We start from the raw sequence: 26,943 nt of genomic DNA on the forward strand, positions 1-26,943 counted from the left end.
TTCGTCACACACACCAAAGATTTTACTCCCACAGCACCAATAATAAGTTTAATAATTCCTAATTGGAATTATTTTATTTCATTCCATTAGGAATTTATTAACAGTACTGATAATAATAATTATTATTTAATTTAAAGTGGTAACCCGCGACGCTTTCGGGTGGATCGATCGACTCGCTTTCAAAATCAAATCTGAGCCAGAGTCCGGTTCGAAAAACGATTCTGAACACACTCATATTTATGGTTAATGAAGTACAAATGATGATGCAATGATGCAGTTGTGGAATATTGGTGACTTTGTAGCCACAGAAAAGGGGTTTCATCGCATGAGATCCAAATGCAATTGTCACATGCGCCTTGACGCATTATATGAGGCAGAGAGCTTTAGTTATCGACAACTTACAGCTCTTAGATTTAAAAACTTAGAGGATACTTTTATTTAATATAACAAATATAATCCAGTAGCGCAAACTTCAAGAATATCTGAAAATACAAAAGCTATCAAATAAATAAAGAAAACCGAGAGATTAAAATCGAGTGCTTTGATCTGTAGGCCTTACGGCCAGAGGTATATATGCATATATATATTTATTCATGAGTGTATACTATCCTACGGGTATTTATACAAATTTATTCGTTTACAGCTCTGGCCTCCCAGAAACGTTTTATGCACAGTTTTCTATTAAGTTGTGACACATCATTTTGTTAAGAGTTTAAAGTTTAAAGTAATAGTGTAGCGTATTTAGGTAACTTTCTGCATCGATTACATTCAGTATTTCTATATTGCACTATATAAAGCTCAAGCTGATGGCTGAGTCAACTACTTAGTAATAAACATTTACAAAAAATAAACTTTTTTCGTTTGCCAAGCAAATTACTTGGACAGTATAAACAATTTCACTAGCTCATCCTCCCACTCGCCTTCGCCTCCGCACCCACACACAATCGGCTGTCTTGTGTGAGAGTGTGTTTTTGTTTGGCGAACAATCACAGCAGTCAAAATTACATACAAAACATATGAAAAACTAAACAGGAAATCAAACTAAATTTGGCGTAGTTGCTTCATCTTGGCATTAAACGCTGGTGCGCTCCTAGATGCGACTGCAGAAATTGTAGAGCAGCAGCTTGTCCTCGAAGTGGTATACATTGTTGATGTGCCGCAGGACCCTGCCATCGACCAGGTGCCTGGCGTAGTGGACGGCCTCCAGGCGATCCTTGGACAAGCCCACCTCGATGAGCCAGCTGACGAACTCGCTGCCATAGAATACCTTGCGATATACTCGAATGCGCCATCTGCGGAAATAGACAATGAAATTAGTTATAAAAATATTAAACTTTAGTTTAGGATATTAAAAATAATAAAAAGCGAAATATAAAGCTTTAAAAAATGCAAAGATACTCAAATAATCTAACTCCCATACTTACATTATTTTTATATAAATATTTTAATTAAAAAATATCACTCCTATTGCGGCTTAAAGTTCTAGTTTAAATCAAGGTTTTAGAAATTAAGTTTTTAAATCAGAAAGGGGTCTTTAAAAACTAAAATTTTAAATTAAACTCTGCCTCATACTTCTAAGCTAAAATAGGACTAAATTCTGAAAGTACTACCCACCTTCTATCCTTTGCAATATCCTTTTTGCAATTCTCCAAGTGATGATTACGGAACTGCTCGCAAATATGCTTGGTTTCTGGCCGAAGATTGGACCAGTGGGGCAGGCTAACCACATTGGCTCCATACCTGTAGGGAGAGAGTGTCTAGTAGTCTTGAAAACATGAAAGAAAATCCTACAAACTTACCATATCTTGCGCCAAAGCCTGACTACCGGCATTAACAGTTCTCCCATATCGGTTATGAATACGGCCAACACGATTAATCCCTGTCCAAAGTTGAGGAAAGCATCGAGGAAACTCAGTTCCAAATATATTCCCGACATTCCCTCCATGACAAGGGTCCAGATGGACACTGCCAGGCCGACAAACATGGAGCACAGTAGTATGATTAGCAGCACGGTGTGCTTGAGGGTTTGATGCTCATCAGAGTCGGTAGTCTGCTCCAGAGGCTCCAGACCACGTCTAGTTTGGTCCTCGTAGCGTTCTATGATCGTCTGGCAGCTTTGACGCGAGGTACTCGGTCCGCAGTTGAAAGAACTGCCGCACATCTGATTGCGAATTCTGAAAGACAAAAAATAATAGTTAAGAATATATATATCAGTAAGGATAATTGGTAAACCTACTCTTCATTGGCCGGAGCACTTTCAATCTTGTCCAAATCTTTGCTAATCGTGGCATTGCTGCGTTGTCTTGCGCGATTCATCAGATCCTCTATGTCCACCACCGCAGTACTGGTTGTTGATGGAGTGGTCACCCTATCCCCACCCGAGCAACAAGCCCCATTGCCAGAACCACAACCACCACCAGATCCTGATCCAGTAACGCTAGCCCTAGTGGCTGGCATTCCAGCAGCTGTAGGAATCATTTCGTCGTCATCGGAAGAGGAGGAGTAGGAAGCCGTGCGAACACTTTGTCTAATCGAGGCATGATCCGTGTGGCCCAGCAGGTTCGTTGTGGATATGGTCGAATGCAGATCGGATGATTCTGTTTAGAGATTTGACATTTAAATTTATACGTCCCACTGGAAGATCAGGTACCTACCCGACTCGGGGTTGGACAACTCACGTGAATAGGTCATGTATTTTTCATAGCGTTTCTTGTAACGCTGATGTAGCACCAGGCAGCCCACGGTTACTAAAAAATAAAATAAAAATACAGAATATTTTAATATATACATAGCCAAAGGTATGGAAATTCTATAAGGAGCTTTATCAGATTGAAAACTTTGAGGGAATCATTTTGTAACCTGACAGACCTTTTTCTCCTCGAAAGAGAGGGTTGGAGCCTTGAATTTGTAACGATTTCCAAGCCCAATCCAAAGATCTGCTTGGTTTTAAATAACTTTTCAATATACTCTTTTCTGTCATCATTGTAGGAATGCGTTATTGATTTTAAAATATATTCCTTTACGTACCTATGAAACACATGACGAGCATAAACACTGAAATGGCTGCTTGGGCATTTCCATATTGGAAACTGGGATTGTGTTTCTCCCCCGACATAACATTTGAATCGAAAGCCACCAAGAGGCCTGATATAATGGCCGGAACTCCCCAGGCAAAGACCAGCTAAGTAGGTTTAATTAAATTAAGGATTAATTAATTAGGATTATATGTTGATAGACCTACCATATAGGGCCACATTTTAAGCACAAAACACAGACTACGACACTGCAGGAAGAGTAGCGAAATGGCCAAAAGACCTGTCCACAAACGGGTGCTATAAGTGCCAATATTGAAGAGGAAAAATTGGAAATACAATGGCCATTGATGGACGTGCTCCATTTTAGACCACAGTATGACGCCTATGCAGCACATTAGCTGAAAGGGAATATAAAAGATTATTTAAAATAGTGCCTAAAGATACTACCATTAAGATATCTCACCTGCGACAGCACCAGACAGAAGGTAATTCTTTGCGGCATTCTCTTGAAGCGCTTGGTAACAATCAACAGCACCAACATACAGCAACAGGCCGCCGCACCAGCCACGCTAATGTCGAATGAAAAGGCATCTAGCTCGTGCAGGTAATCCAGAGGCTTCAAATTTGTCAACGATATCATTTTTGCGGATATAAACATCAGAGGAGCCGAGATGAAAGTGCAGAAAACCATGCTGCGAGCCACCTAAGTAAACAGTCGGAGAATATACAATTAATAGATGCGACAGTGGGGGACTTTCATTCAAATTACCAATTCAACCTCCATGTTGTACTGAGTGGCAATCACAAAAGCGCCGGGGGCAGCTGGAAAGGTACCGTAGAGAAAGCCGAAAGTGCTCAGTTCGGTGGTGTCATTGAAGTTCTGGCCAGACTGCATGATGTTGACAGTCTGACGGATAACCAGAGGTAGCACCAATCTATAAGAATAAATATATAAATTATTAAAAAAAAATAAGTCTAATATGTGTAAAATAAAACTCACATTTTCACCAAAATAAGCACACCAGGCAGCAAGAATCCAGTGCTCTTTTTTTCCGCTCCAGCACCTCCAACTATCTTCAAGCCCAGCAAAAACAAAGCCGTGGCTGAGAAGCTCTGGCCGAGCGTGCGCAAAGTACTAGACACCATCTCCGGGAGGCCAGTAGGAAACAGAAAGCCTCCACCTACTCCCAAGAGGGTCATCAGTAGCAAGGGATTGAAGAACAAGGCCACAATGGTGTTGAAAACAAGAATGGAACGATCTCCGAAGCATCGATTCCGTTTAGACATTTGTTCCGCCGGGCAGGTTTCTGGACACAGCGGTGGATTACGGTTCTGTAGGGAGTAGTATTATGAGTTTTGGTTGGGTTTAAAATGTAATATCTTGAAATACTAACCACTTCTTCTTTGTTCTTAACAATCTTTGAGATTTCCATGAGGACTAAACCTATGGGATTTAAAATTGCAAGCGATATGGGGGCCATTAGGTAGAGGTATGATGCATATTCCGGATGAATATCTTTGTACAGAGCCATGACTGTGAATATATCAGAGAAATTATTATAGGAAGAGCTTCTCAGGTGTGAAAGGCTTAAAGCTATATGCTTAAAGAGTTAAGTTATATTTAAAATATTAATATATTTTATAAATTTTAAAATATACCCACCTATAGGATAACCAATGGCAAAGTCATTACTCTGAGTGCAAAAAATGGCCATCAGACCGCCACGAGCATAGTTCAGAGGCCTAGCCACCAGCAAGGAGATGATCAGAACGGCGAAGAAGACCACCGCCTTGGACACCAACATGGCCAGCAGGAAGCTCCAGTTCACAGCACTCCAGTTGAGCTCCACCAGCGACAGGAAGATCAGCGAGGGCAGGGCGAAGGTGCCCACGAAAGTGCCCAGTCCCTTGGTTTCCGCATTGCTGATGATCTTAAAGCGTCCGGCGATGTATCTGTGACAGGGATTTTTTCGAAATTAGAGCATTTATTTCAAGTGATTGGCTTGTAAAGGCGTGGCCGGGCACACCCCCAATTCCGAAGGGGCCTTAAATGGTTTTTCAATGCAAATTATTTCGCCGGAAACACGGAAACTCTCGATTTAATGTACTTGCATGTACTCGGCAACAAAAAAACAGAAAAAAATAAATTAAATAAATAAACACCAGATCCACACGTGATCCCCCTCGTAAACCAGTTTTATTTCGGTTTCGGCTCTTGGCTAACAAAGATTTGTAAACGTTTTTTATTTTTCAACGAGTATTTGTATTTCAGTCACAGTCGCCGAGACATATTAATTAAACTTGTGTCTGTCGGGTTGTCTGATAAACTGGAGTAGGGAGTACTTCCCCTCCCAGATTCCAGTCTGGAGTCGGACTAGTTTGGTGACCTCTCTCTTGGGCTGCGGTGACTCAATCCAGATGCACTTGATTTGTGTAAGATGTTTTGGATTTTATTGTAGGGAAGTACCTGAAGCATCATCACTTATCACCTGAAGACAGTTCTTGGGTGTAGGAACTTGGTGAGTCAGAAGATGGTGTGGGAAAGCTTTCAGTGTGGAATGTGAGGGGCTTGTGAAAATTATCAATAAATATTTGCTTGTACGTAAGATTGTAGATAGTCAGTAGTTTATTTAGAAAAATGAAATAAATCTTAAACTTTTGAGACAAAGATATAGTACCTCTCAGATCACAGACTTAAAACCCAAGACTTTAGTCTGGCAGGTGTTTTTTTTTTCAACGTCATACCATCTTATAAAACAGCAAAGGTAAACAAAACAAAAAGTTCTACAATATTTTCCTATTTACTCATTTATCAGGTGGAGCAAAACAAGTGTTCTACAAAGTTAGTCAAGAGGAACAAAGCTAAAATGGTTTTTGAATAAAAAAACATAAATCATAAATGGTAGACCTAGTGGGGCCTAGTAATAATCACACCACGTGCCCCAATCGGAACTGAAATTCATGAAATTCTGTAACTCGACTTGTTAGGCAACTCACTTGTCCAGAATCCAACAAAGAAAACAGCTGTGAGTGTCTAGATTAAGTCTGTTTACCTTTTTGTGTGTTCGGACATGAGACAAATGCATTTATTATTTCTATAAGCCGGCAGAACCAGCTGCGGTCCCAGCTTGTAAGCCTTATCAGGCCGCACAAGCCAGCACCTTAAGATCTACATACTTATAGCAGGTTGATCGAATAATACAACAAAGTGATTAAATATAATTTGAATCTGATAGCAGTCGTAAAATAAAATTTAATTGCCTTTCAAGACCCCCTTAAAATTAAATGTGATATGCATCTTTGTGTTACCTCTTAATTAGCAAAGGTGTTTAATTGGTTTAGGGGATTCATTTGTAACAAAAGGTGTTTTTAATTTATTATTTAAATATATTTTATATTATAATAAAAAAAATTCGATTAAAATAAAATAAATCAAGTTGAAAATACAGGGTATCTTTAGTTTCCGGCACAAAGTTCTAAATGTCAAATGCCAACGTCCGGCGCGAGAAAATTGTTAAGTAATTTATAAAAGTACACCCGGCTTTGTATTATTCCGAGTTCGAATCGTTGGGATCTGTAATTTAGTTTGATTGAACAGTTGGCGAAGGTGGATCTTTACAAAAACATACACCTAGCAAGTGTAGCTCTTGGTCTGGGCATGCATATATCGTCTGTAATTGGCAGTGGTCGGTAGACAAATCGGTAATTGCGGTTACATAATCCATACAAGTACTGTTGCAATATTGCCTCAGGTGTAGCTGGTCGATATTGTTTACAAGCTTAATGCTAAACACAGTTTTAGCAAGGTCATTTCAGTAATTGTCTCGCTTATTCTCCCAGTGTTTTTTTTTTTTTATGATTTTTTTTATTCACACTCTCTAAACGTTTTACTTTCGATTATTTGCTCACTGGCAACGGCAATTAGGTTTCGGCTCAGATGCATACATCAAGATTGAAAGATTTGCATATGTATGGATATGCCGCCGCTCCCTTAATAAACACCGCTCTATTGTTATTAAGCAATTTTTTTTGTATTTCGACTTTTCCACTAAATTGTTATCAAATTTAATGGAAGCTTTACGGCAATTTCCTGGGAAAATTGCTGCCAGCACTGGGAATTGGTTCAGATTTATGAAAGTGCTTTTAATTATAATTTTTAATAATAGTCTCGGCCAACACTGGGTGATTATTCAACTAACGGAAGTAAAGAAATTCCCTTTTTTTTTGCATAGCCGAAACAGAGTATTTTTGCAGGTGGCTGGTGATCGGATCATTATCGGATCTTCAGTTTCATGACTAATTGGAAAGTTTTCAAAAGGCTTTTAAAAAAACCAATAAAAGTTAAGCATAAAATTAAGTGCTTTAAGAATTACAATTATATTAAAGTTCTTGAGATTTTAAAGCTTAAGATTACCAGCAAAAACCATTAAGCTTTCTTATAAATTTCAATTATTTTGTCCAATCATCCCAAACCCCATTCAAGTCCCGTTCTATAAATATTACCTAACTAATTCAACCGATTAAAGATAATTGTAAATATTGTTTGGACTAGCAAACAAATCAATTAAAGAGCGTACGCACAGCCACAGATGAGACAACAGTTTCTGTTTTTATTATAAAATACAAGTGGCACTCGATAAGTGGGGGAAATCAAATCAAAGAAATTAAAATCCAGACAATGACCGGCACAAGTGGTGGTCACTGTACGGCACAGACCACTTTCCCAAGCAGCACGTACCCACTAAGTGATAATAATAGAGCCTAAGATAAAGGTGGGTGAGCAACAGCAGAGTTTGAACCGATGGGGCGGGATGTGCTAATTCAAAAGTCTCATAATCAAATATTATCAGAATTCTATATTTTTGTAAATATTCTAGGCAAATATTATTAATTTTATTGAATTTTGATACTAAATTGTCAGTCTTTATTATTGTTTTCTTTGAGAAAACAATCTTTGTTCGATCAATGACCTTTGCTATTTTGAAAAGACCTTGTTAGATACTTTGAGGTCACGAGGTCAAGGGAAAAGAGGAAGATACATATGTTAGTATCTGATTTGTTTATTTTTGCAATGTTTTGGTCTATATATGTTAATGGCCTTGTACATATTAGAAAGTACTATATTCTTAAAAAGGTTTACCCATTTATGTCTTAACTTCCTTACGAGTTCTTTGCCTTTTTTGCGAATTTAAGCAACTTTTTTCAAGATCACCCCCTAAAAATAACCACAAATAGCCTTTAGGGGTGTTTCCCTGTACCCAAATCCAAACAAACTCCTATAAAAAGAGGGGCTTTAAAGGGTGAAGGCCAACAGCAAATAGGGGAATATCGATTTGGTAATCTTATCTCCCAACCAGGAGGATGCGTGGGCAAACTTAATGGAATAAAGTGGAATATATGATATCAACTAACCCACAAATGATGATACCAAAGCACTGTACCAGCGCAGGGTAGAAATTGTTCATGGAGACGCCGCCATCTTCGACGCGTGGCGAAATCGTGGAAGTAACACCACCACTGGCATTAACCGATGCCAAGGTATGGGCCACGACATTGGCCTCCGTGCTCGAAGCCATTTGATCCTTGGCATAAAACATAGAGCTATCCATCGAGGATTACGGGTTGTGTGGGGGTGTGGGTGGTGGATGCTTCTATTAGTGGGCGGCTTTGTACGTCATGGCGCGCACGTCACGAATCAGCTGAGCGGCTGTGACGTCAAAGGGCCAGCTGTTGGATTATTGGCTTTTCGCAAATTCGAGTTTTTGCTAATTTATTTCGCTTTATTTACTGTATCTATGTTTTCCTTATTTACGCAGTTTTGTTGGCATTGCTTTGCCAAATTGTTTTTGTATTTTCGTTTATTTTGTTGGGTATTTTTAGCAATGGCTTTTTGTGCTCAAAAGGAAAAAACCACAACGCCCTCGCTTTGCGTGCATTTCATTTATTTAACATACATCCGCGGCACTTTTAACTAATCGCATATTGCTTAATTAGTAAACAATTAATTAATAGACTTTTAAGCTCCCTCGCAGAGCTTCGTTTTCGGGGTATTTTTAAAATAGTTTAAGGCACTCGCGAAATCGCGTTTAAGCCAATTCTGTTATGCATTCTCAGATTAATCAACTTTGTTTTTTGATTTATTTATTTTTTAGTGGCTAATACAAAAGCTTTCCATTTCGGTCACATTATCGCTGTACTCTCGAAACACGTATAATTCCATGCACCCGGTTCGTAAAATATTATAAGACTTTTTTTTTCATTCGCTCAGCTGCTTAAATAAGATTTTGCAGGTTTTGGTGAGACCAAGGCAACGCATTTATTAAATACCAAATTTAAAAATACCAAAAAAATACTTTAGTTTTACATCAGTGTTGGTAAACGAAGCTCAACAGCTGATTTCTGTAGTGGAAAAGAAGAAGAAAATTAGTCATCAAACAAAATATTAAAACGAAATTTACGAAAAAGGCTGGTCTTTTTTCCAATTTCCTTGTTTTTACCAGCAAACTATCCAAAAATGAATCGCCTTTTCGGTCGCGGAAAGCCCAAGGAGCCTGGCCCAAGCATCAACGATTGCATAGCTGGGGTAAGCAGCGAAAATTCAATGGAAAAACAAATCTGAACTCAATTTACAACTTCCAATTAGGTTGACGCCCGAGCCACCAATATCGAGGAAAAGATTGCTAAGCTCGAGACAGAGCTGCGCAAATATCGCGAGCAAATGTCCAAAATGCGTGAAGGTCCGGCCAAAAACTCAGTGAAACAAAAGGCCCTTAGGGTTTTGAAACAAAAGAAAGCGTAAGTCAAAGACCTCTTGGCGCACCCCCTCCCTATCAATAATGTTCTATGTGTACCACACAGCTACGAACAGCAGGCGGAATCTCTGCGCAATCAATCCTTCAACATGGAACAGGCAAACTATGCGGCGCAATCCCTTAAGGATACTCAGGCCACCGTTGCGGCTATGAAGGATGGCGTCAAGCAAATGAAGAGCGAATACAAAAAGATCAACATTGACCAGATCGAGGTGAGTCAGATCGAGGTTTATATTATTTCTACAAATAAAACGTTTAATTTTTATTCTTAAGGATATTCATGATGACATGGCCGATATGCTCGAACAAGCTGACGAGGTTCAAGAGGTCCTTGGACGCACTTACGGCATGCCGGAGGTGGATGACGACGACCTGCAGGCAGAGTTGGATGCCCTGGGCGATGAGATCGCCTTGGACGATGACTCCAGTTATTTGGATGACGTTGTCAAGGCTCCAAATGCACCAGATAAGGAACCGGGTGCCGATAGCATTATACCTGGCAAGGTAAATGTATAATTACTCTCATTTTTTTGTGTGTCCATAAGATTAAACTCTTTTGTTTTTCTTTGCAGAGCACCATTGAAACAGACGAATTTGGTTTGCCCAAGATTCCCACTTCATTGAAGACCACATAGGCAAGGAGGTTCCAGCTCTCAGGTTTCCTTTCGGCTTTTTTGTTGAACTTCGGGCACGCTTTGTATATTTTATGTGTAATGGATCCATGAAAGATAGCCTATCAAGTATCACTTTTGTAAGCATTTGTTTTGTTCAATAAAGAACTCGCTAAAATTTATAGTGAAGTGAAGTTATGGTTAATTATTTTATTTTTATTAATTAGAAATAGTAAAAATTTTGAATTAAATTTAATTCTCCCGAAATTCCTGTCAACATTATCCCCTTGAGGCTCTCTTCCACTGCTGCATGCGGTATAGGAGCATTTGAATCTCTCTTAGCCCCACACACATTCTCTCTTTGCTTTTGGGGTTCGCTCTTGCTCTCTCACTGTCAGTGCATGAAGGTAACTTTGAGCTTTGAAGTTCAGAGTATGAACTTGAGCGCGGCGCGTGTTTCTCTGCCGCCGCGAATAGTATCTGTGTGCGATATGGTGTGGTGTGGGTGAGCGAGACTCAGTGCAGTGCGCTGCCTGTGTGCAAAAATAAAGCGTTCGCTGTTTAGATATCTTTTGACTGTTGTAACGGACAGTCGCAAATTCCCGCTGAAAATACAAAAACCAAAAAGAAACTCGAAGCGGAAAACCTTCGCTTTTCAAACACAATAATACAAAAAAAAAAAAAAAATTCAAAACAAAAAGCAACAACAAAAAATCAATTTTTCTAACGTAACTGTAACTGCAGCGTCGTACCGCCCTGTCCCGCCCACCGTCGTCGCGGTCGTCGTCGCGTTTTGTCGCCGCCGCATCGCTAATTAAACAATTTGCTGCGGCGAATAGTTCGAACCCCCCCCCACCACCAAAAGTGCAATCCTCGATCGTTGCTTAAACGTTTTTAAACCATAAAAAAATGCGTTACAAAAAGTTCTGATCCGAGGCTCAAATCTCGGAGTCGAAGTGGCCTCAAAATTATGTGCAAAATGTCAATTAAGTAATTAAGATTTCCATAAAGAAAGGGTAGTTTCCACCCGCCCGACCCTTGACCACGCCCCCAAAGTGCCTCAAAGTTTATCTTGAAAAAAATATTTACAAAACAAACTTTTTAAACAGACAGCCCTTTTTGCTGTCTACGCTTTGTGAAAAATAAAATTTTTAATATTAAAAAAAAAAACTTAAAACAGTAAAAAGTTTTTTTTCTACTGCTGCTGAAACATAATGGATATATCTCCAATTGGATTACTTCTGTTTAAGATGGTAAGTTCCGTAAAGTAGAACTGTTTCATTTTTTTTTGGTCAGCAGATCACTCATACGCAGTGTTGCTTTGGCGATGGCGGCGGAGTTGCATTCGCCTCGAATGCAGGAAGCAAATAACGCGAAAAAGCTTTTTTCATTTCGTCATCGGTGCACATAGATTGCATATATACGCATATATGTATGTCTCTACATACATGTATGTGCAAGTACTTGAAAGTTCAGGAAAATATTGGAAATTCGTAGATGTCTAAGATCAGGATAGAAGAGCTTACGTAGGCAAAGTATTTCGTTTAGATGGTCTTCTGGAAAATACTAATGTGTTTGTTTTTTTTTAGTTTTAAAATAGATAAATTTATAAATTAGTTGTGTAAATGAATGCCGTAAAATATAATATAGATATTCTACTAAAAGCTTTTCTTTGTTTAACATTTCGAGTATTTGACAAGTTTTTAAAGAAAATGCGCGAATTTATAGATTCGATTATTGATTAAATTATAAATAGAAATTGCATAAATTAATATAAATTAGTATCTATTTTTGGTTTATGCTTTCCAATTGATTTATGACTAATCCCCAAATTTATGAAAAAATATTTATAAACCCGCTGAATTTCCATTTAGCAAGAATTTTGGTGTTGCGCTTCTAGAATTTCACAGCCCATGCGCTGGCCCAGTTAAGAGTTCAGTTTTGGTTTCAGCCAATTAACAGAATTCGATACAAAGTAAAGACACGATCAATGGGTCTGCCAACATCAGCAATTCATAATATTTGCTTGAATCGAAATTTTATATTTTTTTTCTATTCCGTTGGATGTTTTCATAGCCGCAACATGTCAATCAGTTTCATTTTGGCCACATTGGTTAGCCTAGCCACAAATCAAACTGAAAAATGACTACAATAAAAGTTGATAAAAATTTGCAAGTCAAAGCCGGAATGATCGGCCTTCCCAGAGGGTCATAAATAACGCCGCTTGACCCAAGAGCCCTGCTGGCTTTTTGGCCTGGCCCTCTGCCGTAGGCCACATTTCGTCCACAAACAGAGAGCTATAGAATTCCTGACCAACCTCACCAAACAGGCCCATATTCCCATTTCCCCAAAAATAAAACCAAAACAAGCTGGCAAAGTTCACAAAAAAAAAGGCAAGAGGAACAAACCCGATAGCCCTGAGCCCCTTGTCGATAAGAAAGTAGAGCTCTCTTCTAAAAATACACAGAAAAAAAGATTATAAAGACTTTTAAAAAATAACTATAATTTTAACTAAACCATAAAATAGCTAGAAACTTTAATGAATTTGACAGTTTCAAATTAAAAATAAATAAACAAAAGACTTAATAATTTTGCTCTGTGTAGGGATTCTCCTTCGACAACGCTTTTTTTCTGGAATGCTTCCCATCAGATAACCATTTTTGATATGGTTTTTGGTAGTGAAAATATCAACTAAATAAAATATCACTATTCTAACACTTCAACTGAAAGAGAGGGTGGGACACCAAGAGAAAGAGACGGGTAATAGCGATAAAATGAGCGAGAGAGAATCAGAGTCAAAAACGTTTGCAAAGGCAATGAACGCGAGCTTTTGGCGTTTTCTTCCGATAACGGGCACTACGTACACAGTACTCGCACACCATCAACTACCTCAAATATCAATAGACACACAGATACAATTCACAAACACATACATACAAACACAACCATCAAATCGCCCGAGTTCGCTCAGTTTCGCGTCAGTTCAGTTTTTCCTCCCATGTCGCATGACCCTGGCCTGCTATTGAAGCTCTAGACACATTCGGAGGCCAATACAAAGCGCACCATTCAAAATATATACTAAGTATTGTCTATGCTCGCACATATGCACATGTATTTGATACTATTCGTTCAACGCGAGTACTCACTTTTCATAATATTGTAGTTGTTGTATATATTGTTCTTTTTTGGGTGCTTCTAGGGAGGGTCTTTTGTTTCTAACATCCGTTTTTAAATATTTAATTAAGAATTTTGAATTAAATGTCCTTATTGAAGATCCTATGAAAAGGATCATAGGGCATGCCATATCCATTTCAATAATAAATAAGGTCCAAATTATATATATTTAAAAAATTATTAAATTAAACATAAGTTTGCAGCCTATATTTTTAATATCATACCACCTCTATACCTCTATACCTTTATTAAATATTTAAAAAAATCTTAATTTAAATTACGATTTACAGATTTAAACTATTTTAATCATTTATGTTCTAACTAACCGCTGAACACTAAAAAAACAATATCCATTGAAGCGTTTACTAATATTAAGTATACGCCATGTGGGTTAATAAAGAATTGTGTCTATTTTTGGAGTCCCAGAAGAACCAAAACTATTACTTAATTTCCTTGCTAACCCTAACTCTATTCTAAAGAATGTACAAGAAGAATATATAATCCCTTTAAAATAAATAAATAACTAAATACCTGCAAAGAATTGTAAACAGGAAGCTAAACTATATCAGTTGTTTTTCCCATTTTCCTGACTATCCTTTACTTATCTCCTGCCTCAACCTTGTCACACATTTCTAAGCTATGCTCCCGGCCATAAAGTTAAGGCATAATACCAAAACTCTATTTCTGGGAATGTGACACTTCCTCATTCCAGATCCACTTCCAGGCCCCATGCATCAGGTTGATTTATGGATCGCTTAAAACTATCACCTTCAAAATCCGCAGCCATAAAACTTGGCCAAAGTGGCAATCGGGCCGATCGACTGTCAAAGTGTTCTGGCTAAGCCTGAGAACCGGCATTCCGTGATCTTAACGTTCGGCTGATAAGCGGCCACCACGGCGTATACTTGATAAACACAACAGCCCAAACAGAACAAACCAACAAACAACAGAGGCAACCTTTGGAAAATCAAAAGAAATCCACTCGATGCCATAGACAATTGTTGAAATATTTGTCAGGGTGGGGGGGAGCAGCCTTGGGGGAAAAAAAGGGTTGGAGGTCGAATGGGGTTCGGGCCAAAAACTAGTTCTAAAAGTTATGTGCCTGATATTAAAATATGTATGAAGCATAAGAAGCACTAAACGAATAAAATCCCCCAGCAGATGCTTCGTGCCAATGAAGTCAATGTGAGCTCGCACCCATACACCTGCACTTCCACACACACACATACACACAGAACCAGACCAATACCAGAACACATATGCTGCTTAACCTTAAGTCACGTTTGGTTTTCGGTGGGTCTGCGACCGCGTAGTTTTTTTTTGTATTTTTGGGCACTACGTTGTTTTCTTGGCATTCTACCGCCGCCGTGTGCTGCTGCTGGTTTTTGTTATTGTTTGCGGCAAGTTCAACAAAACATTTACGAAAAACCCAGCCAAAAGCACATACTGCTGGCTCAACTCAAACCCAAACTTTGCCATCTCTGTATCGCTGCCCCCACAACACACAATTCGGCACATTGAGGTTCAAGGCGAGAGCCGCACAAAACGGAGCGTTCGAATCGGCAAGGCCAAGTGCAAGTCCGAATCGTGGTGGCTCAGTTCAGATACTGAGATACAATATCTCTATATACATATGAGTGTATGATTTTTTAATTATGCATTTGGCTTGGCTCGAGAGGCACGAAAGATAAAACGTAGCCATGACAAACATTTTACCTCATAGGCCTAAAATGGCAAGGGCTTATACCGAGTGCTGTGCTGTTCACTGGGGCACGTGCCCAAAAGCCAGCAAATAGTATCTAAAGATTAATCAAAAAGTCAACCAACAATGAAATATGGCCAGTGACTATTTTGGGTTAAACGAATGAGAGGTACCCTGCATTAAAATTAGTCAGAGTGGTTTTTTGTTTTTGTTAAAGGGAAGGTGTTTAAGTGGATAATTTGAATAATATTTGAATACTATTATAAACAAAAAAGGAAGTTTTTAAGATAATGCTTTAAATACTATATTTTATAATATAATATTATACTTTATCATAAGACTAGAAAAAGAATGGAAAACCACTAGAAAAGACTAGAAAAGAACTAAAATTGCATGAAAATACTGTTTTAAAAATTATAATATAATTTTGGTTTATTTACAAATATGTTCTATATTTTTTTTAATTTTTCGTATCCTATCCTAAAAATAGTAAAAATAGTGTTATCTTATGGTTATGGCCCTTTATCTTAGCTTAATATGGGTAATTTCTCTCTTAAGAATTACCCTATAATTCGTCACCAAGTTAAAGTAAGGGTACAAAGTATCTCACCTTAACTTCTGAAAAAAAGCTCGCCATATCGCACGGCAAGGAAATCAAATGCGGTTTTGGGTTCAGATTCAGATTGTAGCGGCAAAGGCGGCAGAATGGAAGAATGGCAGAAAGGCAGGCAAATGCCAGCAAGTCAAGTCCAACGCTACGCTCACCCATACAACTGCCGAAAATCATGACCTTCCACAATGCCAGCAGCAGCAGCAGCAGCGAAGGCAGCAACAGTTGAGTCGCGTCGTTTACGTTCTTCCTCTCCCTCTTTTGCCTTTGCCTTTGCCTTCGACGTCGTGAGAGAGATAGCTTTTTTTGGCAATGCGTGAGTGAGACATGCACACACACTCTGGCGCTCACGGATACAGATACTGGCAGGCAAAGAGTGCGCTGCTCGAAAATAAGGCCAAGGTGACTCACCTTGATTAAGACCGAATGAGTAGAAGCAGCGCAAGAGAAGTGCCTGAGCGAAACCAACACGGTTTTCAATGACCTTGCCCAAAAAAAAAAGCTTCGAGCATAATAATTAAATAACATGAGCTAAGCCACTGCCGCGTAGAACCGAAAATCAGGCTCGAAAACGAAACCGAAAAATGTCCAAGTCATTGCCGAAAGAAACCAATATACTGTATGTATGTCTGTATATTCGTGTATCTCCAAAATCAAGAGCCGAACCATACTGTTGTGGGTGTGAAAGAGAAAGGGAGAGACCTCCGGCAGAGGTCAACGCCAGGATCAGTGACATTGCCTCCGCGTCATTCTCGACGCCGCGGCCGACGTGGACGCAGAGCGTGCATTGACGCCGCCGCCGTACATTCACTTCACTTAACCGCCGGAACAAAAACAACAAAAAACCCTATACCGTCTTGGCCTGGTCGGGAATGTTCAGGCCTAGTCGATTATTAAGATATAGCCGTGGGTACAGCCACGTTGCAAGTGCAAGGCCAGATAACAATTCTATTATTATTGTTTTGCTCTATTGATTGATACTCTTATCTTTGCTTTCTTATATGTAATAGAAAGAATATCTTCAATAAAAAAAACCTTACTAAATCAAGCTACGTCAAGGTACAAGCTAAGAACCATAAGTAGCTTTTAAACTCTAAAAAAGTATAACTCATATTCAGGGGCAGGGGCAAAAACCATGAAGCTAGCGATTTTATCACTCATACGCAGTGTTTCCTTGGCTCACCCTTGTCTCATAACTTTTAATTTTTTTACTTCTAACGATGCAAGATCATATCTATAACTAAATATACTAAGATCCAGTCTAAGAAATTGTCTTTTTATTCATATAAAGTAATATTTTTGAAATGATTAAATAAATAACCCATACGCCCTGTAGGTTTAAAAAAAAGAGAACGATGTTGTTGTTAAGATTTTGATGTTGTTTTAAGATTTTTGATAAATTTAATAAATTTGAAGTGTAGAATTAAAATAAATAACAATTATTTACCTCATTTTTTAATTTATTTTTAATTTTATTACTCATACGCAGTGTAGGTTTGCTTGAAATAAGTTAAAACTATTTTTAAAGAATTAATTTAAAAGAATTTTTCTCAAATTTTTACCAAGTCTTAACAATTTATTAGAATTTTTCATATTAATACCAATTACATTACTTTTAAAATTACTTAATTTTATTACTCATACGCAGTGTAGGTTTCTTTTTAATAAAATGGAGCTTACTAAAAAGATTATTTTAAACAAAGTAAACTTAAATAGTGTAACTTAAATGAATATCAATTATTTTATTAATTTTGAACACATTAGTTTTGATTTTACTCATACGCAGTGTTGTACAATGAAGCTACAATGAAGGTAAACAGACCTACCTAATCCAATTATTACTCTATTTATTGACTTAATCTTTTAAAAACTCCCTTCCTATTTGATAAACCCCCACCCATATCAAGGATCTTGACAATCCAAAGCCGGATTGTCCTTCGGCGCTGCCCTGAGCCGGAAAAAAAACAACATTAGTAAGCTTAATAGCTCATACGATTTACAGTTGCATTGATGCAGTTTTAGCTGCACTCTAGAATCGAATGCATCACCAACTGTAAACACGTGCCGCACTAGGCAGCCAAGGTTTACAGTTTGAGCGGCGTTAGTAGTGCCTATCTCAATAGCCCCCAAATGCGGCAGTCATACACACACACACACACACACAGGCACACACTAACGCACGCGCGCGAATAAAATAAAAACAACACTCGCCGTTTAGCCTTAGTTGAGGTCTTGCAATGCACCTCGAAATGCACACACACACACAAGCTTAGAGGAACAAAAAAAAAAAAATGCTAAAGCAAAAAATGAGGCAGCAACAACTCCCGCGCTTTTTGCGCCAAAGCAAAAGAGAGTGCTCTGGAGAGAGTGACAGTGAAAGAGAGCCAGAAGCAGCTAAATTTAGTTCAATGAATTATACGCTGCTCCCTTGGCGCTCGTTCTCTCTCCGGCTTTGTTTTTGTTTTGTTGTTATTGTTGGGGCTAGTGCATTGACTACCGCAGAGAGCAAAAACCGCAGCAGAGCACGTTACTCCACATTGCACTGCGGAAAAATATGTGTATGTTTTGCTTGCGAATTCCAATTTCCAAATATTATGAAATTGAAAGGACTATGAACTTTTTAAAACAATTATCATTTTTGAAGAACAATTTGCAGACAGAATGAACAATTAAATACATTCTCCTTAAAATATACATATGTGTGTTACCGCAAATAAACCCGAAATTTTGTTCGTGTATTTCACTCCACTCGTTAATGATGATAATGATGTTGCCAGCAGCAGAGTCTTTGCAACTGCACTGCTGATGACGATGGTTATCGAAGGTCTTTCACCCGAACTCGGTCATTGGCGTACATTTGTGTGCTGCCTCCGCCGCAGTTGGTGCTGCTGCTGCTTCTGCTGCTGCGTCGTCGCTTCTGCTGCTGCTGCTGTTGGGCCGATGTTGCAGCTCTGCCTTACTGCCGCTGCTCGCAAATCCAGAGCCTTTCAAAGTGTACATGTCGCAATTTCTTAAGAAAGTTCAATTACCCCAAACAATCAGATTTACTGTCTGTTTTTTGATGCATACACTCGCTGTCGACGGCGACGCTGACGCTGCAGCAAAGGCACAGTGGATATTTATGACTTTGGTGGATGTTTATATTAAAGAATAGTTTATTATTTTATTAGAAGGTTTAAAAGAAGGAATATATTCATAATATATGAATTATATTATTATTTAAATGGGGTTTTGAGTTAGTTCATCTTTAAAGAAGACCTTTATGGATATAAGATTATAATCCTTTCCAAAGACTTTTTTTAGACTTATCCTCATCCTCAAAAAATCATCCTTAAAAAAGAAGTTTAAAAATATATTTTAACAAAATTTTAAATATCAAAATATAAACTTTATTTCTCACTATTTTTTTTACATATTTCTTTAAACTCTACCACCGTGCAGTCGCTTGGTTCATTCGCTTCTTTCGCTTTAGTTTAGTTGCTGTTTGCTGCTACGTCGACTGCATCTACTGCAGTTGCTGCTGCTGCTTCTGCTACGGCCTCTGCCGGCGTTGTTGCAGTTTTCTAATGTTGCCTGGCATGTTGCGAATGGGCATGGTTAGGTTAGTTTGCAGTTTGTTGCCTGTAGCAGGGGCAGGGGGCATGGGGCAGGACAAGAAGCGAAGCTGCTGTTGGCTGGTTTTATGGCGCATCTTCAAATGTTTGGCTTTAGCTTGCACTCGCTGCCGCTGCCTCTGCCACTGCCTCCCATCGCGCCTTCTCTTTCGCCCCCCGGGTGCCCCATGTTTATTTGCGTCGCTGCATTCAATTTCAATGAGAAATGTTTTCTTCTCGTTTTCGTTGTTGTTTTTGTTTTTGTTCTTCTGCATTCAGATATTCGGATTCGCTTTTGTTTTTTGGCCAATGCTGAAAAAATATGTACAAAAAATAAACGTTTTCATCTTCTTTTCTTTTCCGCTCGAAGAAATGCAGATCAGAATCAGTTGCACTTTCCCTTTGGAGCTTCAAAAAAAAAATGCATCATGAACTTTAATTTGGAAAGGATTCGAAATTTAAAAAGGATTAGTTAAGTAATATGATAGAAGTCTAAGAAAAATAAAATATTTATGGACATCTTTCTCTGTCGATATGAAGTTTTAAGATATATACAAAATAGTTAAAGAATCAGGCAATAATAGGATAAACATTTGAGAAATTTCAAAAAACTGTGCATGTTTTAAAACAGTAGAAGCCCTAAGCAAAATCTTAAGATTTAATCTTGAAAATTTCCATTATAAACAAAAATATTTATTCAAGATTAAAACCTAAAGCCTAAGCTAAAATTCAATTAAGAATTAATCAAAAAAGAAGCTATAAAATAAAATATTTATTGAATTTTTTTGATAGTCATTAATGAAGTCATTTAATGCCAAATTTACTTTCTATAAGATATACTTTCCAATACATTCGAAAAAGACCTTCTCCTCTCTGATCTTTGACCCAACTGGGCCAAGCCCTTTTGACCGTTTCAAAATGAGCCATCCATTTCTTCGCCTTCATTCTCCTGAGGTAATCCATAATTTCCAAAATCCAACAACAACAAGATATGCATTGCATTCGATGCATCCCAGCACCCTGCCCCACCCCTCCTCCAGTGTCCTATCGACAGTTGCAACTTTCAAACGGGTTTAGTACCCGGGCCTGGTGCCTGGCAATGGCGACTTCGATGCCTCTTGGCCAGGTCCGAGAGGCATAAGGCATCTTGGCCAGGTCTGGAGCTGGAATCCTCAATCCCATGGCCAAGGAATTTGGCCGACACATTTACCCTTACCCCGATCCGGTGCGATTTCGATTTATTTTCGGGTTCGGGTTCGGGTTTATCTTCTCCACAGGCAGCATTGCAATTTTCCATGTTGGGGGCCTTTTTGTTTTTCGGCAGCGACAACGTCGAATTTTTTCAATGTCTTAGCCCGCAACTTTCGTTGGCTTTATATCTCTTATTTTTATTTATTTCTGTATTTTTTTTCTTTCTGCTATCGGTGACAAAACTTGCTTGGGCTGCACTGCAGTCGCAGCGGCAGTCTCAGCTGCATTGCAGCCGCTGCGCAGTTGGCGTCGCTGCTGACGCCGTCAAAATGCAAGTGAATCTGCTGGTTTTGGTTTCATTTAAATTACTAATCCCCCAATTTGGATTATCCAAGACTCAAGCTATGGCTAAATATTTGTTTTGAATTTTTTATGTTAAGTTTTTGGTTTTTTTTTGTGTTTTTTTTAATTAAAAGTGAAATTCCCCATAAAAGTTACCCAATAAAACGGAATAATTTTCGCTGCATTGCATTTCTTGTTGCTGGTGCTTGGTGCTCTTGATTTTTTTTTTTTTTGGGTGCATTAAACGGCAAATTGTTTCGTGGGATCAACACAAAGTGCGTTGATCTCTCGAATGGCTGAAAAAAAAGTGAATGAATGCAAACGGTGACGTCGCCACTGGCGATGCGGCGTCTCAGCTTGCGTTGCCTTCGACGCAAACGCCGGCGCTGGCGTGGGCGTAAGCTTCGTTGCTGCCTTGTTACGTTTGTTGGCGTGAAAATAGCTCGAAAGTGACTAACAATTAATAAATTATTAATTGCCCAGTTTTTTGGTGAATCAGACTGGGGGGGCTAACTCTTTTTTGGAGTCACTCTCGATCCTCATTTCACTCGGATCTCTCACTCACCCATTTCACTCCACTCGATGCGAAAGCAAAAGCAAAACCAAAATTCGCGGATGCTGCGCTTCTCCGGCTGTATCTTTCTCACTTACACAGAGAGAAAGGTTTACAAATATGAAATACCCTTTTTAGCATACAGGTCGTATACGTAATTTTTAATAAAATGTTACATTTATCTTCCACTTGAACTTGAAATTGAAAATATTAGAGGCCTTGAAGCTAAATGTACTTTATAATTTAAAATGAGCCCAAAATAAACTCCCCCCAAAAAATTGCTTATATTTTCGCCCAGTGCACCCACTCACTCACTCCCTCTTGCTCGCTCTCGCGCCACCTATCTCTCTCTGGCCGTTCGTGTGAACTCTGCTTTTGACCGACGAGGCAATGTTGTTCGTTGACCTTTCCCAAGTGTTGTTGCCATGAAAGGAGTACGCTGGAGGCGTAAGTAAGTTGTGGGCGCTGCTGCCTCTGCGCCCAAGTTTCTGCCTCTGCCTCTGCTTCAGCTGCCGTTGCTGCTGCAGTTTACGCAGCAGCGTCTAGTTGTTGTTGCTGCGCTCGCTTTTGTTTCATATTTCGGAAAAAGTTTCCTTGGTCATTAAACTCTTTAATGCAACGACCTTCCATTGCGATCGACAACGCCGCGAATTTCAATTCAAGTCTGAAGCCCGAAAAAGCTTTTCGGGTTTTTGTTTTGTTTCATTTATTATTATTATTTTTTGTTTTTTATTTTTGTATTTTTACTTGCTTCTCTGTTTTCCTTTTGTGCGTTAAGGAGTTAATCGTTATTGACAGAAGTGTAGTGTAGTTGGGCTTTTTGGCCAGGTTAGTGCCTTGAATCTGAACTGAAATGAACCTGCCGAGAGTGAAGGTTTTTTGGCGTTTTCGGGCCTTTGAACGCTAAACTGAGGTCAGGAATGGTCTTCTTATCTGAAGGATTTATAAATGTTGACTCTGGAATGGCTTTAATTTTTAAGCATTCTTATAAAAATATTTAAATAATTTACTGTTATTGACCAACTAAACTTTATAAATTTTCCACTTAATATTGGCTAATTTTATAGACTTGGCTAATAGTTTTTGAAACCACTTCCTTAGTTATTATGTTATTTAATTTTATAGCTATTTTTGAAGCTTTTACTTTGAAAATAATGAAATCCCACTTATAGATCAGCTTGCTGGATTTGCCCGCCAAATTGCAGTTCCTTGCCCTTTGCAAGAAATTACCTCACAAATTGTAAAATCTTTTTTGTGAGTAATTTCCCCACAATGAAAAGTAAAATCTGCGGCTGGAGTAGCAACAAAAACAAACATCAACCGCATAAACAAGCGGTATTTGCACTTTTGCGTTAAACAATTTGAATGAAATCAGAGCAAGCAATGCCGAGCCTAAAGAGAGTGTTTTTCGGAAGAGAAGTGCAGCGGCAGAAGAGAAAAGTTTCAAGAGCAAACACCCACACATGCAAGAAAAAGCTTCGCCATTAAGAGAGCCATTGAGAGAGAGAGAGCATGGGTTCCAAATGCAATTGCAAGTGATCTCCATATGTGTGTGTGTGTGTATTGTTGTTGGTTTTTTTTGCATTGCATTTTGCCGGGCGCGCTTCTCAAAAGTTTTCTAATGCAACTGTAGTACGAGCACGAGTATGTGTGGGTTATGATAGTATGTGTGAGCCAGCGACTAACTTGTTTTTGTTGTCGTCGCATTCGCATTCGCATTCGACTTTTTCAATGAGTCAATCCTTGAAATGTTGACTTCCTGATACGCATATGACTATTGAACAAGTTTGCTTTGTTAGATTTTTTTGAAGGTTGCGTATTTTATTCACACACACTCTGGCACATGCAGTCTGCTGGGGCACGTTGAGCCATACATACATACATACAAACACACATCAATTTTCGTAGTAAGATATACACATACCTCTTTTTTTTTTTTTTTTGTGTCTTTGCTTAGTAGTGCTTGACTATTAGTTTCTTCTGTTCTTCTTTTTCGTGTTTTTAATATTTTAATACTCTTGCTTGGGAGGTATGCTGGCTAATTAATTTTATTATTTAACAAAATGTGATGCATTTTAAGATAAACACCCAACTATAAATTACAATCAAGAGAACTTATAATTAGAACTATAATTGATGCAATAGTTAAGAGGTACATATTTTGAAAGGATTATGCTTTTGTTGACCTCCAACCCAGTTCTGTAATATTTTATATCGCATTTACAGTTGGAGCATAGAACAATGGCTCTACTGCAGTGGGACAACAAGATCAAACGAAGGCCTGACTCAACTTTTCCTTCGCATCCACATTCACATTCACATTCGCACTTTAGACTCAGAATCGCCATCTCTATTGTCCCATTATGCATAATGGATGGTGTCTCGTGTGTCTCTGTTATTTCTTGATCGCACTTTTTATGGCTGTGGCGGAATAATTTTTCCATTTAACATTTTTTTTGTTTGCTGTTCTTTATGTTTATTTTGTTAATTTAATTAGAATTAATTTTTTTGTTTCTTCTTTGTTATGTTTTCTTCCTTAATTATTATTTTTTTTTGTGTAAGCCATCAAGAATTTTAGTATGGTTTATATAAGAGTGTCTCATGGCCAATAGTTTCCCAGGGCTAACCTTCTTTATGTAACAATGAAGCCATCAGAAGCAGTTAACATAAATATTGCGCATACGCCGTGGTGGACCGAAGATCAAATAAATTCTCGCTCATAATCATAATGATGATAATAATTTGGTAATTGGCGGCCACAGTTTTGAATCCAAAAAAACAATGCCCAATCAATTAACAAATATTTAAGAATCAAAATATTTCAATGGGCCAACATGGCGTATGGGTAATGTGGTTGAGGAAACACATGTTTTTGGGAGTTTCTGAGGAATGGCTAGCATCCAGCCCTGACCCAGTTATATTTTTCAGTAATTTCAACTAACGTTTTAGCAATATTATTACCCCAATGCAAATTAGTCACACATAATGGGGCGCATTAACTAATTGAATGGCTTTTTTTTTTCCACATACGTGGACCATGCAACTAAAATCGAACTTAACCGAATTTATAGGCAGACTGCATGGGTAGAAACAACAAAAAGCATAACAAATCTATCTTTAAGTACATAAATATAAATACCTCAGACAAAAAAAAAACAAACTAAAATAATAACTAAAATAAAATAACAAATGAGAGAGAGCAGGAGGGTGATAGACGAGACGCATACACGACGATTACAACAACATTCGTTACGCCCTTGGGCAGGGTGGCTCGTTGGTGCTAGAGGGGGGTGGTGGGCTGTGGGTGCTACCTGCTGTAAAAACAACAACAAACACCCTACGCTGCGGCCATTAGTGCGGCATTAGCGACTGTCTACAGTCTAGACCCCCAAAGCGACGACCTTAAACTTGAATCGGAATAGCAACAAAAACAGTAAAATAGAAATAGTAGCTGTAGTAGTAGTAGAAGAAGAAGCAGATTTAGAGAAGAAGGTCACACGGCTAAAAGCAAAAACAACAACAATACCATTTTGTGGTTACAACGGAAAATGAGCACAAAATGTAAAGCAAAAACTAAGGTTAAAAATTGCCCATTTGCTAATTTGCTTATCAAATTGTGACTAATAAAAAATCACTCTTAATTTATTGTTTCGTCAAGGAAAAATACTATTATTTAACTTACAAATATTGTAAAATTTATTTGAAAATATTATTCTTAATTCGAATGCAAGCAGTGACCTTGAAAACTTTTAACATAAGTAACAGTCTAACTCTATTTGAATTCAAAGCTTGTCTCGAAACATAAAACCAAATAGCTGGAAAAGCTTTTCCACCTGTATCGGAAGTATCTTAACTCGAACAAAAATAAATAAATAAATAGATAGATAAATAGTCACCATATGTGGCTAACTTTTTGCTAAAAAAACTAAATAACTGGCAAAAACTTGCGATCTTGAGCGGAACGTTAATAATATTTTGTTCAATGAAAAATAGCATATGGTTGTTGTTTTTATTTTTGTTGCTTTTTAAGCACGACTCGCTTATGTTCTTCACGCACACACACCATCACCACAAAACGCGACGTCGACACGCATTGGGAGCTGCATACAAATTATAGAGCCAAAAGCTTTTATTTTTATACAATTTATACGTAGCCATGACAGTGTGAGAAGGTCACACAACTACTATTCAACACACCGCCAATAATAATGCAAAAAGCTAAACGCAAACAACAAGAACAACAAACCAATATTTACGCAGTAAATGAGCAGAAACCAACACAATAATAGTACAAAAAAAAACGATAAAAATGTGTATGTGTGTGTTAAATAGAAGGAGACAAAGTCAAAGAAGCCGGCGCACTTCGCGCTTCTCTATTTCTCTTCCTTCTCACCTGTCACTTTTAAGTTTCGCTCTCATTCGTCTATTTTTCTATTTCTCGTTCTCTGCAACTAACGCATTTTGCATAGACACTGATAAAAATAATGTTAAGCTTTTGGGGAAAGGAAGTCTATTATTTTAAGAAATAAGGAAAGTCTAATAAAGAATTTTTAAACATCGCCTGGCTTAGGTTTTTTTAACACCTGGCTTAGGTTCTTATATTATGAACTTGTTTATAGAAACAAGGTAAATATATGTAATTTAATTTTTTTAAGGTGTATTTAAAGCTCTTCTATTATTAGCATTTGTCAAGAGCTTTAAATGGTGTTGTTGCTTTTGGTTCTTTTTAAATTTTAATTCTACTTGAAGATTTGAAAAGAAAGAAATATGTTTTGGAGTGTTCCGGGATTAAGATTGTTGAAAGGAATTAAAATAAGATTTAAGATAAATTTTATGAAAATTATAATTAGGTTAAACTATATAAACTTGCGTTTGTCTTCATTATTGATTTGAAACTTAAAATATAAAATGAGAAATAATTTTTTACATACAGATTTTGATTAAAATAGGTTGAGAATTAAATATTTTAATTCAAGTAAGTATAATTTTTTGAATGTTATTCTTAGGAATTAGTAAGCTAACATAAGTATACATATTTCTATATTGTCTTAATAGACATAATCTTATCATAATCTAATAATCTTAATAGATTTTTCTATAATTTTACATAATAAATTATTTATTTATTTGAAGCCTAAGCCAATTTGAAACTTACATAAATAACTCTTATCACATAAATATTAATTATATTGATAATGGGAACACCCTCATCAGCCTCATGCGTTTCTTGGTTGGCCTCTGCCAACTAAGTGATCTGCTGACACCGTCAACCGGTTTGTCAATGCCTCGCGCTTGTCTTTATTTTTTCTTTTTCTTTAAA

At 37.9% G+C, this 26,943-nt stretch overlaps 3 protein-coding genes across 4 annotated transcripts in view; 2 read left to right on the forward strand and 1 right to left on the reverse strand.

The window, feature by feature from the left end:
* Nucleotides 1-540: 540 nt before the first annotated feature.
* On the reverse strand, nt 541-9,193 carry anchor (integral membrane protein GPR155 homolog anchor). Of its 2 annotated transcripts, none has more exons than XM_017246034.3 (13): nt 8,448-9,193; nt 4,699-4,988; nt 4,430-4,569; nt 4,036-4,367; nt 3,805-3,970; nt 3,499-3,738; nt 3,242-3,433; nt 3,028-3,181; nt 2,679-2,747; nt 2,237-2,597; nt 1,800-2,174; nt 1,615-1,740; nt 541-1,292 (listed from the first exon to the last, which is right to left on the reverse strand). In XM_017246034.3, exons 1-13 carry the CDS (start codon nt 8,642-8,644, stop codon nt 1,091-1,093), a joined length of 2,844 nt encoding a protein of 947 aa, XP_017101523.2. In that variant the 5' UTR covers nt 8,645-9,193; the 3' UTR covers nt 541-1,090. The 2 variants fall into 2 exon arrangements, with proteins under 2 accessions (XP_017101523.2, XP_017101522.2); XM_017246033.3 differs by having other exon boundaries at nt 2,655-2,747.
* A 243-nt stretch (nt 9,194-9,436) lies between these two features.
* Vps60 (vacuolar protein sorting 60) lies at nt 9,437-10,663 on the forward strand. Its single transcript, XM_017245781.3, has 5 exons — nt 9,437-9,618; nt 9,679-9,830; nt 9,894-10,059; nt 10,121-10,351; nt 10,420-10,663. The coding sequence occupies exons 1-5, from the start codon at nt 9,550-9,552 to the stop codon at nt 10,480-10,482; spliced, it is 681 nt and encodes a 226-aa protein (XP_017101270.1). The 5' UTR covers nt 9,437-9,549; the 3' UTR covers nt 10,483-10,663.
* Nucleotides 10,664-11,011: 348 nt separating this feature from the next.
* Nucleotides 11,012-26,943, forward strand: part of Eip74EF (Ecdysone-induced protein E74) — a 57,532-nt gene continuing 41,600 nt past the window's right edge. The window contains exon 1 of the mRNA XM_017245830.3: nt 11,012-11,711. The gene's annotated coding sequence lies outside the window, so the exon portion shown is untranslated. The remainder of the gene's footprint in view (nt 11,712-26,943) is intronic.

Source organism: Drosophila bipectinata, chromosome 3L (genome assembly GCF_030179905.1).
Source record: "Drosophila bipectinata strain 14024-0381.07 chromosome 3L, DbipHiC1v2, whole genome shotgun sequence".
Classification (NCBI taxonomy): Eukaryota; Metazoa; Arthropoda; class Insecta; order Diptera; family Drosophilidae; genus Drosophila; species Drosophila bipectinata.